Consider the following 15,289-nt stretch of genomic DNA (forward strand, 5'->3'; position numbering starts at 1 on the left):
ATCCCACCTTGGATGATGTTTTTTTTCCCCTGCAAAACTGGGAATTTCTTCCCCTGCCCCCTCTCCATCCCTGGAATTCCAAGGCTGCGTATCCTTGGGGGAGTTTTTCCTGCACCAAAAGGTGCTTTCCATGTTTTCTGCCTCACCCCAGGGACCCCTGTCTGTCTTCTCTGCCAAAAACAAGTGGTATCCAGCCAGGAGAGTCCACCTGAGGAGGGGAGAGAACGGATTTGGGTTCACCCTGAGAGGAGACTCCCCCGTCCTCATCGCCGGCGTCATCCCGGGAGGCTGCGCTGCCGTGAGTATCCCAGCTTCCCAATGTTCCCAGGCTGGAACTGAGGGGGTTTGGGAGGGATACCAGGTGGTTTTGGGTCTTAGAACTTCATTGGTGAGCTCAGGTGGAGACTCATCCCTGCCTGATCCCAACCTGGATTCCCGGGGGGCTGATTGTGGGTCTTGCTATTCCCATGCTAGAATTGGGGTGTTTTTTGAGGGATGCAAGAAGGACTTAGGTCTTGGTGAGCTCAGGATGAGACTCATCCCTACAGGATTCCAGCCTGGATTCCTGGGAGACTGATTATCCCAGGTTCCTGCTATTCCCATGCTGGAATTTAGGTGTTTTTTTGAGGGATACCAGGTGGTTTTAGGTCTTGGTGAGCTCAGGTGGAGACTCATCCCTGCAGGATTCCAGCCTGGGTTCCCAAGGGGCTGATTATTCCAGGGTCTTGTTATTCACATGCTGGAATTTGGGGGTTTTTTGAGGGATACAAGGGGGATTTAGGTCTTGGTGAGCTCAGGTGGAGACTCATCCCTGCAGGATCCCAAGCTGGGGGTTGCAGGTGGGTGTCAGGGAACAACTGAGATGAATTTTTAGGGCAAAACAGGGAGATTTTTTAGGGCAAAACAGCTCAGATTTTAACTGCTGGCTGCCCACCCAGCTGCCTTATCCCTCATTTTTGGAATGTGAGGATGGAGGGAACAGGATGGCAAGTCTGCAAAGCAGGTTGTCTCACTGAACACTCACTGTGGGGGCTTTGTGGGGTATGAGGGGCAACTTTTTATCCAGCAGATCCCAGAGAATCCTGATGGGATGCCCAAAAGGTCTCCCAGCTCCCTCAGCATCCACCAGCCATCCAGAGGCTGGAATCTCTGTAACAGCACAGGATCTGAACAGCAGGATCACATCCTTTTTTTGGGAGACCAAAATCTTCTCCAAGACTATTTATGGACCAGAGTTGTGTTCTTTCTTCAACCTGGAGAAAGGAAGGATCCAGGGAGACCTTGGAGCTCCTTCCAGTGCCTAAAGGGGCTTCAAGAGAGCTGGAGAAGGAATTCAGACAGGGGATGTAGGAACAGGACAAGGGGGAATGGCTTCAAACTGAAATACAGGACCTTGAGCTCCTTCCAGAGCCTAAAGGGGCTCCAGGAGAGCTGGACAGGGACTTGGGACAAGGGATTGAGAGACAGGACAAGGGGGAATGGCTTCAAACTGAAATGTGGGAGCTTTAGATGGGATATTGGAAAGGAACTCCTGTCTGGGATATTGGGAAGGAATTCCTGTCTGGGAGGGTGGTGAGGGGCTGGAACAAATTTCCAGAGAAGCTGTGGCTGCCCCATCCCTCAAGTGCTCCAGGCCATGTTGGGCAGGGCTCAGGGAAGGTGTCCCTTCCCACGGAACAGGATGGTCTTTGAGGTCCCTTCCAAGCCATTCCAGGGTTCTGTGATGCTCCACGAGCTCCAAGACCTCCATGTTCCAGGCTGGATGAGGGGAGACAATCCACCTTCCAGAGCCTAAAGGGGCTCCTGGAGAGCTGGAGGAGGAATTTAGACATGGGATGGAGAGACAGGACAAGGGGAAATCGCTTCAAACTGAAGTATGAGAACTTTAGATGGGATATTGGGAAGGAACTCCTGTCTGGGAGGGTGGTGAGGGGCTGGAATGGATTTCCAGAGAAGCTGTGGCTGCCCCATCCCTGAAGTGCTCCAGGCCACGTTGGGCAGGGCAGGGGGAAGGTGTCCCTTCCCACGGAACGAGATGGTCTTTGAGGTCCGTTCTAAGCCATTCCACGATTCCGTGACGTTCCACAAGCTCCAAGATGTCTGTCTTCCCTGTTTCCCTGCAGGCAGCCGGGCTGAAGGAGGGGGATTACATCGTCTCAGTCAATGGCAAGGACTGCAGGTGGGCCAAGCACGCCGAGGTCGTGCAACTCCTCAAGAGCACCGGCGACGAGGGCGTCGACATCGGGGTCATCACCCTGCATGGCTCCCAGGCCCCCAGGGCTGTAAGTCACCTCCCAGACCTTGGGAATTCCCCGCTGCTGTGGGAGACAATGCCTTAGATGATAATCAATTAATTTAATTAGAGTTAATTAATAATTCTCTGGGCCGGTTTTGAGTCTCAAAAGGCAAAAATCGCTCCTTTGTCACGGCGACAAATATTACAGTGTTCAGGTTCTAATGACAATATTCAGGTTACAATGACAATATTTGGGTTCAACTTACAAGATTCAGGTCCTAATGACAATTACTCAGGTTCTAATGACAATATTCAGGTTCTAATGACAATTATTCAGGGTCTAATGACAATGTTCAAGTTCTAATGACAATATTCAGGTTCTAATGACAATATTCAGGTTCTAAGGACAATAGTCATGTTCTAATGGCAATATGCTGGTTCTAATGACAATATTCAGCTTCTAAGGACAATATTTGGGTTATAATGACAATATTTGGGTTATAATGACAATATTTGGGTTCTAATGACAATACTCAGGTTCTAATGACAATACTCAAGTTCTAATGACAATACTCAGGTTCTAATGACAATTATTCAGGGTCTAATGACAATGTTCAAGTTCTAATGACAATATTCAAGTTCTAATGACAATATTTGAGTTCAAATTACGATATTCAGGTTCTAATGACAATATTCAGATTCTAATGACAATTATTCATGTTCTAATGACAATACTCAGGTTCTAATGACAATATTCAAGTTCTAATGACAATATTTGGGTTCTAATGACAATAATTGGTTTCTAATGACAATATTCAGGTTCTAATGACAATATTCAAGTTCTAATGACAATATTTGGGTTCTAATGACAATAATCGGTTTCTAATGACAATATTCAGGTTCTAATGACAATATTCAAGTTCTAATGACAATATTTGGGTTCTAATGACAATATTCAGGTTCTAATGACAATACTCAGGTTCTAATGACAATACTCAGGTTCTAATGACAATACTCAGGTTCTAATGACAATATTCAAGTTCTAATGACAATATTTGGGTTCAAATTACGATATTCAGGTTCTAATGGCAATATTTGGGTTCTAATGGAATATTTGGGTTCTAATGGAATATTTGGGTTCTAATGGAATATTTGGGTTCTAATGGCAATATTTGGGTTCTAATGGCAATATTTGGGTTCTAATGACAATAATCGGGTTCTAATGACAATATTCAGGTTCTAATGACGATATTCAGGTTCTAATGCCAACATTCAGGTTGTAATGACAGTATTTGGACCTTCCCTCATCCGTCCCACCCACTTCCAAAACTGTCCCTCCCACAGCATCGCCCTCACCACGCCCCTGAATTTGAGCCAGAGGTCCTAAAAAGCCCATCTCTTCATCTTCTCTTCCTTTTCCTCATCTCCTCTGGCACAGCATCCCACCTTCTGGAAGGGTTTCAAGGCTCCTGGGCGGCTTTGAGTGGTTTTTATCAAGTGTTGGCTCTTTCTCAGCACGTTTTTACTGGTGGAAAACCCTTCACCTCTCGCCCTCCAGGCTGAGGAGGGGACACAACTGTCAGGTCCAGGTAGAAATTCTTAACCAGGAATGACAAACAGCATTTTTAGAAATCTTGTGTAAAGGTGCCAGCGAGATAAAGGTATTAAAAAGCTGCACTAAAACTTCTCTAAGGTCGATTTGACGGCTGCAGGAACCATGGGAGTTCCCCTGGCTCTCACTCCCCTCTCCCTCCTTCCCAAGCAGGTGGACAAGAAGGTGGCAGGGATGTCCTCGGGGATGCTGAAGAGCAACAAGGAGAACAGCAGGAAGAGCCTGATGAACAGCAAGAGCCCCAGCACGCTGCTGGTGTGGAGCAAGAAGAGCAAGCGCAGCAAGAAGAGCCCCTACAGCGGCGTCCCCTTCACCGCCGTGGGGGACAACGAGGCCATGTACTGAGGGGCTCACCGGGCTCTTCTGTGTCCCTCCAGCTCCAGGACTGGCTATCTGGGAAGTCTTGGAAACACTGATGGCCTGGCTGGGCTGTGCCGGTGTCGGGGCTGCCAGGACCCCTCGCCCCAGGGGACGGATCCTCTTGGAAAAGGACTCCTCTGTCTCCCAGCTCTGGACTCCTCCATGTCCCAGCTCGTCCCTCCTCAGCGAAACAAGGGGAAAACCCTGATTTAGTCGTGGTTTTTAATCGTTTTTTTGTTGCTCTTCATGGGTTGGGGGGAGCTTTGGTCTGAGCAGGGCCTGGTTTGTGTCGCCCGCTCGGTGTGAGGAGCCGCCAAACCCAGCCCTCAGCCATTAAAGCAAAAGCTGTGACCTCCTTTAGCATCTCTTGGGCTTTCTCTGCGAGGCAGAAGATGACACCACTGCCAGAGAGCTGCTGGCACAGCTGAATCCTTCAGCAGCTCCCCCTGGAACCCCCTTGTTTCAGGAGAGGGGACCCCCTGGGCATCAATGACTCGTGGTGACCCCATCAAGGGGTTGCAGCACCGGCTTGTGCATCCACCCCTTAGAGATCTCCCAGTGAAACGGGGTAAAATTAGGATGGTTTGACCATTTTTAGTGCTTTTTTTGGGGGGGTGGGGTTTTTTTTGTTGTTGTTTTTTAAATAAACCCCCAAGTTGGCTCAGCAAATCCAGCCCCAGCTGCACATTCAGCTTTTTTGGAAGAAAAGGGAAAGACTTACCATTTGTTGTCTGGCTTTTTTTTTTTTTTTTTTAATCAGTAGAGGTGGATTGGCCTAAATATTCCCTGAGTAGATTAATAGCTGAGAGCCTTGGGTTGGTGGTTTGTTTGTTTTTTTTTTCCCCCTCCTGGCAGGAGATTTAAAATACCGGGCAGATAACTCCTCCAGATTATTAAACTACTAAATTTCTGCTGCTATTGGATCTTGCACACGTTGCTAATACCCTCACACTGTGCTGTCAGCACTCCAACCCCGGGGCTGATGCATCCATGCATCTTGCTAATTGTACTGGGAATGCCGGGAGGCTCCGAATCCGCGCTCGGATCCGTCGGCAAAATTTCCTCTCCGGCTCCTTCCTGCCTTGGGTGTTATTTTTCCTGAAGGCTTAAAGAGCTCTGTCTGGTCTTCAGGCCTTGGATGATCTTGGTAGGTATAAAATACCCTTCAGAGAGAGGTTGTGGTTGTATTTTTGTACTTTGGAAGTCAGGAGGAATTTTGGGTTTCAGGAAGAGAACGTGGCGGGGAGGGGAGGGGGGGGCGGATTGTTACCACGGCACTTCCTTGGGATTGGGACTTCTTCTGAGTGACTCAATCCCCATGTGCCAAGCTCCTAACCCTTTATTTAAGGAAAACTTAAAGGAACAAGGCCAGGTTGGGCAGGGCTTAAGGAGAACTTAAAGGAGCAAGACCGGGTTGGACGGGGCTTGGAGCAACCTGCTCTGGTGGAAGGTGCCCCTGCCCAATGAGATGGTCTTTAAAGCTCTTCCCAGCCCATCCCATGATTCTGGGAACTAAAGGAGGGTTTGTAGCTCTGTGCTGTTGACCAAGAAGCCTCTTCCCAGGCTGAGGCATCACCCACATGGATCATGGATCCACCGCGGGGCCATCTGGCGCAGTCGCACTTCCCACGTCATCCTCCCGGCTGCCCGGCGTGGGAGCGCTGAGGAAGGGAGGAGGGTCATGGAAAAGGCCACCTTGCCCTTCAAACATCCTGGCAAAGCTCCTCAAAGCTTCCCACGCTCCTCAACATGCTGCAGGCACGGATGTCTCGAAGCTGGAGATGGATTTATTTGGGAGAAGCCGTCGCGATCCCACTCCCACCACCCAACCAAACTGAGGGGTTGTGTGGTGGGAGTCGGATCATTTCCCAAACTCTGGTGGTTTATGTTGGTTTTTTTTTAATTTGTACATGGATTCTCACCTTTTATGGATTAAAAAGCACTGATTCAAAGCCACTTTGCAGTGATCTTTTTGGGAGTTCCGGATGGACTCGGTGCACGAACCACAGTTGAACCTTCCAAACAGTTGAATTTTGGGTCATTTGGACGTTAAATCTGGAGGTGTTGAGGTTGGGAGAGATCATTTGGGTCTAGCAGGAGCTGCTCCAAGCAAACCAAGGTCCTTCAAACATCCTGGCAAGCTCTTCAACGTGCTGCAGGCACGGATGTCTCCGAGCTGGAGATGGATTTATTTGGGAGAAGCTGTCGCGATCCCACTCCCGCCACCCAACCAAACCGAGGGGTTGTGTGGTGGGAGTTGGATCATTTCCCAAACTCTGGTGGTTTATGTTGGTTTTTTTTTTAATTTGTACATGGATTCTCACCTTTTATGGATTAAAAAGCACTGATTCAAAGCCACTTTGCAGTGATCTTTTTGGGAGCTTCGGATGGACTCAGTGCACGAGCCACAGTTGAACCTTCCAAACGGTTGAATTTTGGGTCATTTGGTCATAAATCTGGAGGTGTTGAGGTTGGGAGTGATCATTTGGGTCTAGTAAGGAAACTTTGCTCCAAGCAAACCAATCCCTAATTTCAAACGTCCAGATTAACACTTGGTGAGCCTGTTTTTTCCATCCCCATAAAGGGAGGTGGTGGCTTTGTCTCATGAGTTTCATGGAAGTAACGTGGGAAGGAAGCCCTGAGGAGGCTTTTCTCCTGGAAAAAAGAATAGGAAACTGGTGAAGAAAGTGATTTTTGCTTCACACAACATGTTTGGATCTGGGGTGGGGTTTTTTGGGGTATCCATCAAGGGTTTCCAAACCTTTTGTTTTTGGAAGGGCACATCATGGGAATTCAGGAGGAGCTCATTGGGAGCTGGTGAACACCAAAGCCTTGGGGTGGGATCCCTCCTCTTTTCCCTTGGGAGTCTGTGTTTCTCTCTCCACCATCCTGGGAGGGTGAGCAAACCCCTGGATTTGGGGCTGGATTATGGGACCCCTCACTCAGGGAACCCCACAGGAGAACGGATACGGGAACTCCTCCTCAGGGGACACAGAGGTGGCTTCAAACCCCCTGAAAGGGGAAGGAACCAAGGTCAGGACTCCCAAAATGGGGTCAAAGCTTTCAAAACCAGGTTTATACATGAAAAGGTGGTGAGACCCTTTTTCTTCTGTCCTACCAAACCAGGGTTAAAACAGCATTTGAGTTTTTTTGGACTGGGACCAGTTCATGCAGCTCTTGGAGGCATCTGATGACCAGAGAGGAGCTGCCAAGAGGATTTTGGGGTGTTTTTTTTTAATCCCTGCTTATTTCTGGGGCACCTGATGATGAGAGAGGAGCTGCAAACAGGATTTTGGGGTGGTTTTTTTAATCCCTGATGATTTCTGAGGCTCTGGAGACACAAAACCCCATCCTGGAAACCCCATCAAGGCAAACCAGGAACTTGTGGTGTCTCTGTCCCTGCAGAGAGGAGCTCCAGGTGGGCTCAGGAATTGGGAATCCTGGACTGAGACCAGTTCATGCAGCTCTTGAGGGCATCTGATGATAAGAGAGGAGCTACCAAGAGGATTTGGGGTGTTTTTTTAATCCCTCATGATTTCTGGGACATCTGATGACTAGAGAGGAGATGCAAACAGGATTTTGGGGTGTTTTTTAATCCCTGATGATTTTTAGGGCTCTGGAGACACGAAACCCCATCAAGGCAAACCAAGAACTTGTGGTGTCTCTGTCCCTGCAGAGAGGAGTTCCAGGTGGGCTCAGGAATTGGGGATCCTGGACTGGGACCAGTTCATGCAGCTCTTGGGGGCATCTTGTCACCAGAGAGGAGCTGCCAAGAGGATTTTGGGGTGTTTTTTTAATCCCTGATAATTTCTGGGGCATCTGATGACCAGAGAGGAGATACAAAGAGAATTTTGGGGTGTTTTTTTAATCCCTGATGATTTTTAGGGCTCTGGAGACACAAAACCCCATCCTGGAAACCCTATCAAGGCAAACCAGGAGCTTGAGGTGTCTCTGTCCCTGCAGAGAGGAGCTCCAGGTGGGCTCAGGAATCGGGAATCCTGGACTGAGACCAGTTCATGCAGCTCTTGGGGGCATCTTGTCACCAGAGAGGAGCTGCCAAGAGGATTTTGGGGTATTTTTTTAATCCCTGATGATTTCTGGGACATCTGATGACTAGAGAGGAGATGCAAACAGGATTTTGGGGTGTTTTTTTAATCCCTGATGATTTTTAGGGCTCTGGAGACACGAAACCCCATCAAGGCAAACTAAGAACTTGTGGTGTCTCTGTCCCTGCAGAGAGGAGCTCCACGTGGGCTCAGGAATTGGGGATCCTGGACTGGGACCAGTTCATGCAGCTCTTGGAGACATCTGATGACCCGAGAGGAGCTGCCAAGAGGATTTTGGGGTGGTTTGGGGTCGTCTCGGGAGAACAGGGCAGAGCAGGATTTCTCCTGCCTTTCCAGGCATCCGCGTGCTGCTCCGTGAGGAGCGGGATTCCCACTTCCATGCTCCTTCTCCAGCCCACTGGAGGGCAGCAGCGCCCCGTCCGAGGCACCCACAGCACCCGCATCGACACCCAGAGGTGGGCACAGCTGGCCCCGGGAGGCTTTGGGGGACCAGAACACCCCATAAGTAGTCATTTCCACCCTTGTATCCTGCGAAGTCCTGATGGGAGAGGCGACCAAGAAGTGAAGCCAAGGATTTCGGGGCGGCATCCTCGGGAAGGGGGAGCACCCTGAGCTCGCAGCAAACTCCACCCATCCCATAAAGGAAGGGGTGACATCGTTCTGGAAGCACTGGGAGCACCCCGTCCTGTCCCTACAGGCTGGGCCCCAATCCCCTCTGGGGCTGCAGCGGGGGGTTGGATCCCCTGGGCTCATCCCAAAAGCTTTGCCGAGGTGCTCCCTGAGCTTTCCAAGGTCCCATCCCAAAAGCTTTGCCAAGGTGCTCCTTGACCTTTCCAAGGCCCAATCCCAAAAGCAAACAAGATTTCCAGGGTCCGATCCCAAAAGTTTTGCCAAGGTGCTCCCTGAGATTTCCAAAGCCCAACCCCAAAACCTTTGCCAAGGTGCTCCCAGAGCTTTCCAGGGTCCCATCCCAAAAGCTTTGCCAAGGTGCTCCCTGAGCTTTCCAGGGTCCCATCCCAAAAGCTTTCCGAGGTGTTCTCTGAGATTTCCAAGGTCTGATCCCAAAAGCTTTGCCAAGGTGCTCCCTGAGTTTTCCAAAGCCCGATCCCAAAAGCTTTGCCAAAGTGCTCCCTGACCTTTCCAGAATCCGATCCCAAAAGCTTTGCCGAGGTACTCCCTGAGCTTTCCAAGGTGTGATCCCAAAAGCTTTACCCAGGTGCTCCCAGACGTTTCCAGAGTCCTGTCCCAAAAGCTTTTCCGAGGTGCTCTCTGAGCTTTCCAAGGGTCCCATCCCAAAAACTTTACTCGAGTGCTCCCTGACCTTTCAGGAGTCCCATCCCTAACGCTTTGCCGAGGTGTCTCCTGGAAGAGCTGCACTAGAGGGCACAGTCGCTCCACGCCGGATCCTTTTCCCACATTCCAGCCTTTCCTCACCCCGAGCCACCCCAGCGCGGGGTGGGACGGTGCCCGAGTCCCAGAGTGTCACCTCCCCCCGTGTGTGGAGCTCCGTGTCCCCCGCTCGCCCTTGGGCGTCACGTGGCTCCAGGTGCCGGTGATCCCAAGGGATCTCTTGCTCCAGGGATTGTGCCGCCCCCGCAACATCTTCCCAGCGGGAAAAGAGCTGCTGGGAGAGGAGGTGCCACCAGCAGGAACCTGCCTGTCCCCTGCCTGTCCCTAGGGCCTGTCATGCTCAGTTGCCTCCTACCAGGGACAAAAGCAGTGGCTGGGATAACTCCCTTTTCCGTTTTCCCTTTTCCCTTTTCCCTTTTCCCTTTTCCCTTTTCCCTTTTCCCTTTTCCCTTTTCCCCTTTCCTTTCCTTTCCCTTTCCTTTCCCAAACCTTTCCTTCTCCTTTCCCTTTTTTCCTTTCCTTTCCCTTTTTTTCCTTTTTCCTTTTCTTCCCAAACCTAACTTTTCCTTCCCAAATCTTCCCTTTCCTTCCCAAACCTTTCCTTCCCAAACCTTCCCTTCCCAAACCTTCCCTTCCCACAGGATCCCTGGGAATTGCTCAACCACCTTCCCACGCATGGGAGCGTATCCCGTGTGGAACCAGGTTAGACCTGGCCCAGGTGGCCCTGGTCTGGCAGCAGGACAGGGATGGAGAGGAGAACCTCCTTCCCTCCTTGTGCCCTATTTTCTGTAGGATAAACTTTGGATCCACTGGGAGAACAGTCTGGATCTGCCTCAAGGAATGAGGGCAAGAGATGTGTGCCGTGGGGAGGGAAGGTTGTGGGATGGATGGAACTGGGAAGGTGGATATCCTACAGGGCAAGGAGGTCACCTTGGGATGACCTGTGGAGCAAGGAGGTCTTGCCATGGGGAAAGGGGGATTTTAAGGCCCTGATCCTCCGTGGGGACCCCTCATGGATCGGAGGAGGCCCAGTTGGTGTCACCTCACTCTACAGGGCTGGAACAGAGAATCAAAAGTCATGGAATGGTTAGGATTGGGAGGGACCTTAAAGGTCATCTCATTCCATGGGCAGGGACACCTTCCACTAGACCAAGTAGCTCTGAGCTTCATCCAACACTTCCAGGGATGGAGCATCCACAGCTACTCCACAGCCTGGGATTTGCTGTTGACTCCATGACCCGCCGGGAGTTGCAGATCCTGCAGAGCTCCTGGAAATCAGGAGCAAACAAACCCTTCAGGATATGGGAATGCCTTCACCTGCACCACCCAAGGGTGCTGTGAACTGCATCCCCCTTCTCTGCCTCTTCCCTCTTTCTCCCCAGCCATGGAGCAATTCCTGCCACACCCTCCCAACAAACTCATGCTGGGTTTTTCCCATCTCAGGAGCAACCAGATGGCCAAGAAGGCCAATGGATCCTGGCCTGGATCAGGAAGAGTGTGGCAGCAGGAGCAGGGAAGGGGTTCTGCCCCCATGAGACCTCACCTAGAGTGCTGTGTCCAGTTCTGGGCCCTCACTTCAGGAAGGCCATGGAGGGGCTGGAACAGGTGCAGAGAAGAGCAACGAGGCTGGGGAAGGGTCTGGAGCACAATTGCCATGAGGAGAGGCTGAGGGAGCTGGGGGGGCTCAGCCTGGAGAGGAGGAGGCTCAGGGGAGACCTTCTCACTCTCTGCAACTCCCTGACTCCTGAGCCAGGTGGGGGTCCGGCTCTGCTCCCAGGAACCAGCAGTAGGACATGAGGGCAACAGCCCTGAGCTGTGCCAGGGGAGATTTAGGTTGGATATCAGGAAGAAAATCTTTCCAGAGAGAGGGATCAGCCCTTGGAATGGGCTGACCAGGGAGGGGGTGGAGTCCCTGTCGCTGGGGGTGTTGAAGCAGAGCCTGGACTGGGCACTTGGTGCCATGGGCTGGGTGCCAAGGTGGGGTTGGGGCACAGGTTGGACTCGATGATCTCAGAGGTCTTTTCCAACCCAGTTGATCCTGTGATTCATCCCGTGATTCTGCAACCCTCTTTTCTTTCCCTGCAGTCACGAAGGGCCTCCTTCTCCAGGGTCCCGGTTTTAATGGGAAGGACAGGACGGAGGCGTTCGGAAATGGCTCCTGAATCTTTAATAAAGCAAACCTTGCCTGGGCCATAAACATGTGCTGACAGCACCGGGGGCTCTCAAGCTCCTCTCTGGCCTCTGGTTCTTTACTTAACTCTGCCATAATGGCTTTAATAGCCCGGCAGGGAGCTGAGGTGAAAGTCCTATTAAAAAAATGGATTTCCGAATTTAATTGAGGCTCCGTCTGTGGGGAAAGGCGGAGGAGAGGTTGCTCCATGGGAGAGTTGGGAAAAAAAAACAACCGAGAGCTCTCCCGCCCTGCCTGCAATTCCCAGCGGGAATTCCCGGCCCAGCTGGTGCTCCTGGGACATTCAGGAATGTGGCCTCCTCGGGGGAGCCCTCTGGGACTGTACCTTGGGGATCCTAATTTGGGATGATCCCTCTGGCTTTGAGAGGAGGGGACACTTCGCGGGGTCCATGAAGCCCATCGGGATGTCCCGGAAACATCTCCATCCATGCTGGGAAGCAGCAGAGACCCCACCAGAGGGATGGCCTGGACAATTGATTTGACTCTCTCCTGACCTGCACGTGGCCTTCCAGTGACCCTTCAGCCTGTCCAGTTGTTCCCACAGGAATTCCCCGGTCCCACACACATCAGCATCATCTATCCATCTGCTTCAGCCCCGTCAATATCCATCCATCCATCTATTAATTCCCTTCTATCAGTTATCCATCCACTCCTTATTTATCCATCTATCTATTCATCCCTCTGCTATCCATCAGTGAGCCCATCCATCCATCCATCCATCCACCCATCCATCTCTCCACCTCTCAACCAATCCATCCATATATCCGCCCACCTCTATCTTTCCACTGATCCATTTGTCCATCCATCTCTTTCTCCACCTATCCCGAGCTTTTTCCCTGTCCAGGGAAGCTTTGTACACTTTAAAGGAGTCATCAGGGATGAGCTGGGAGACATCTCCATGTCCTGGATCTCCACTATTTGGGGCTAAAACACCCTGAGACGGGATCGTTTCTCCCCAGGAAAAAATTGTTGGAAGATGGATGAATAAAGGGACAAAGAACCGGGATGGAAAGGAGGGATGAAAGAGGGAACAGTTGGGATCAGGCTGGCTCACAAGCAGTGAGGAAGAGGAGTTGGGAGAGGAGGAATTCTCTCCTTCCTCCACCCCCTCCTGGCAGCAGCACCCTGAGTCAGCAGCTCCACCGAGGTCACGGCACCCGCTCTATTAATTGGATTAATAAAGATGTACGTCCTGGAGGTAATTACCCACTAATTGGGGATGACAAGGTTGGCAGGCTTTGTCCCTCAAAGGGACAATTTCCCGTCCCCGACCCTCCCCTTTCCCAACAGGCAGCGACTCAATCCGCATTCATTAAACCCCACACGCTCCAGGACCTTGCGCTGCCGATCCCGATCCCGGGGGAAATTCCTGCCTCTGGGGGCGGTGGCATCTCCCACCTCCGGCCGGGGACTTTTCCACCTTTTTTGAAGGAGAACCAAACTGCAACTCCCCCCAACACGCAGGGAACTCTTTATTCCAGACGTGAAAACACTCCTTGGAAATGTTTTGTTAAAGAAAAAATTCCCAGAGGAAAGATCTCAGCCCGATGGTATCTCGGTGATGGAATATTCCCATCCTGCCAAAACTTGCCCTGCCCTTTCCCTGGAGCAAGTCCCGGGCTGTGGATCATCTCTGCCTCTCCCTGGAGTCCTTCCTTGGTGGGGATGTCCAACATCTGTCCCAAATAAATCCAAGCCCGTTGCCTCCCATGACTGGGATGCTCCAGGACAATCCAGTGGTGAGCCCGGCACAGCTGGATGGGCATCCTGCAGGATCCATGCTGTGCCTGCTGCTCTGCACAGCTGGATGGGAATCCTGCAGGATCCATACTGTGCCTGCTGCTCTGCACAGCTGGATGGGAGTCCTGCAGGATCCATGCTCTGAACAGCTGGATGGGAATCCTGCAGGATCCATGCTCTACACAGCTGGATAGGAATCTTGCAGGATCCATGCTGTGCCTGCTCCTCTGCACAGCTGGATGGGAATCCTGCAGGATCCATGCTGTTCCCTCCTGCTCTGCACAGCTGGATGGGAACCCTGCAGGATTCATGTTGGATGCTGCACAGTTGGATGCTGCACAGCTGGATGCTGAGCTCTGCTAGGCTGGGGTTGTGTCCTACACGGGGATGAGGGGCCTTGCACAGCTGGATATGGCTCTGGCACAGTTGGATGATGTGGGGTCTGACTCTGAGCTGGTGCTGAGTCCCACACGGGCAAGGGGAGCCTGGCACAGCTGGACAGTGAATCTGGAACATCTGGTGGTTTTCCCTGTGAAAACCACCGAGTCACTGCCTGGCAAAGCTCAAAACTGGAGAGCAGGTGGTGGAATTGGTGGGATTGGGATGGTTGGGGGGCTCAGAGACGCTTCCCAAAGTGGGAACAGCTGGTTGGGATGGGAGGGAATCTCCCAGCTCCATGAAAACTAGGGAGGAGTGTCCGTGGCTTGCAGGGACTCGGCACTGGGAGGGTTTTGCTCGGACTCGGTTCAGCCCCGCAGGAAAATGTGGCTTTTCCCAGGTCTGGTTGAGCCCCAAATCTCTTGGAGGTTTAGGAGGGGAGGGGAATTGAGGCCTTTTCCACCCCTTTTCTGCCCCTTCCCTCCCCTAAGCCCCGGGTTGGGGTTTCCTCAGCTGATTAAGTGATAAAATCAAATCATTTAATCCCCGCTGAGCCCGACTCGTCCCCCCTGCCCCACCCCAGGTGGGGGAGGACAGGGAGATATTAAAGTGCATATTAAAGTGCTGGAACAGCCATCCAAAATTCCCACACCTCGTAAAGCTGCTCAGTTAATGTTCCTACAGAGACTTGGATTTCTTAATTACCCAATTTGGGGCTTGTTTGTTTTATTCTGATTTTTTTTTTAATTTTTTTTTAATCTTTTCTTTAAATCAGGCCAAAGGAATGTGAATTTTCTTGTGGTTTAAGAGAAGACTATCCCTGAAAATGTCCCTTTTCCCCTTCCCTGTTCACAGGGGGAGAGCTGCAGGTGTTGTGTTGTCCTGGTGTTATTTCCACTAAAAAAACCCAACGGGAAGGGATGAGGAAGGAGGTTGGGAAAGTGGGAAGCTCAAGGAGCTGAATTTCTGTCCTGGTGTCAGCTCAGATGAAGCATCAGAAGATTGGAAAGAAGGGGGTTGATCCCCTGGCTGTTCCAAGGGGTTTGGGCTCTGCTTTCCACGTTTCCTTCCCCCAAAATTTAAGGAAAACAATGAAACCACGATTAGAGAAGAGAGGTTGTCACAGGCTGGAAAATCTCCATCCCGAAGGATGCGCCCGGTGAAATGGAAAACAGGGAAGGAGCAGCAGCTCTGCTTTCCCTAAATCCCTCTGGGAACACCAACAGGGTCTGTCATTCCCCATTCCCTGCTTTTTAACCCTGGATCTGCTCTGGGAGAGCTCCGGTGGGAGAAGAGCGGGAGATGCCGAGCCGATCCAGGGGGGTGGGAGGAGAGCGATCTCAGAGCCCTAAATC

The 15,289-nt window shown here is 51.4% G+C and overlaps 1 protein-coding gene across 6 annotated transcripts in view; it reads left to right on the forward strand.

Moving 5' to 3' along the window:
• RHPN1 (rhophilin Rho GTPase binding protein 1) overlaps nucleotides 1-6,553 on the forward strand; it is a 45,612-nt gene extending 39,059 nt beyond the window's left edge. For 4 of the 6 annotated variants that reach the window (XM_051771960.1, XM_051771956.1, XM_051771957.1 and 1 more), the window contains 3 exons: nucleotides 152-298; nucleotides 2,124-2,282; nucleotides 3,999-6,553. In XM_051771960.1, the coding sequence (XP_051627920.1) occupies nucleotides 152-298; nucleotides 2,124-2,282; nucleotides 3,999-4,193 (501 nt within the window). In that variant the 3' untranslated portion in view covers nucleotides 4,194-6,553. The remainder of the gene's footprint in view (nucleotides 1-151; nucleotides 299-2,123; nucleotides 2,283-3,998) is intronic. The other 2 variants (XM_051771958.1, XM_051771961.1) reach the window with 1 other exon arrangement.
• Nucleotides 6,554-15,289: the final 8,736 nt, after the last annotated feature.

The sequence above is a fragment of the Manacus candei genome, unplaced genomic scaffold (genome assembly GCF_025592945.1).
Source record: "Manacus candei isolate 608988 ecotype Guabito, Panama unplaced genomic scaffold, ASM2559294v1 h1tg000148l, whole genome shotgun sequence".
NCBI lineage: Eukaryota > Metazoa > Chordata > Aves > Passeriformes > Pipridae > Manacus > Manacus candei.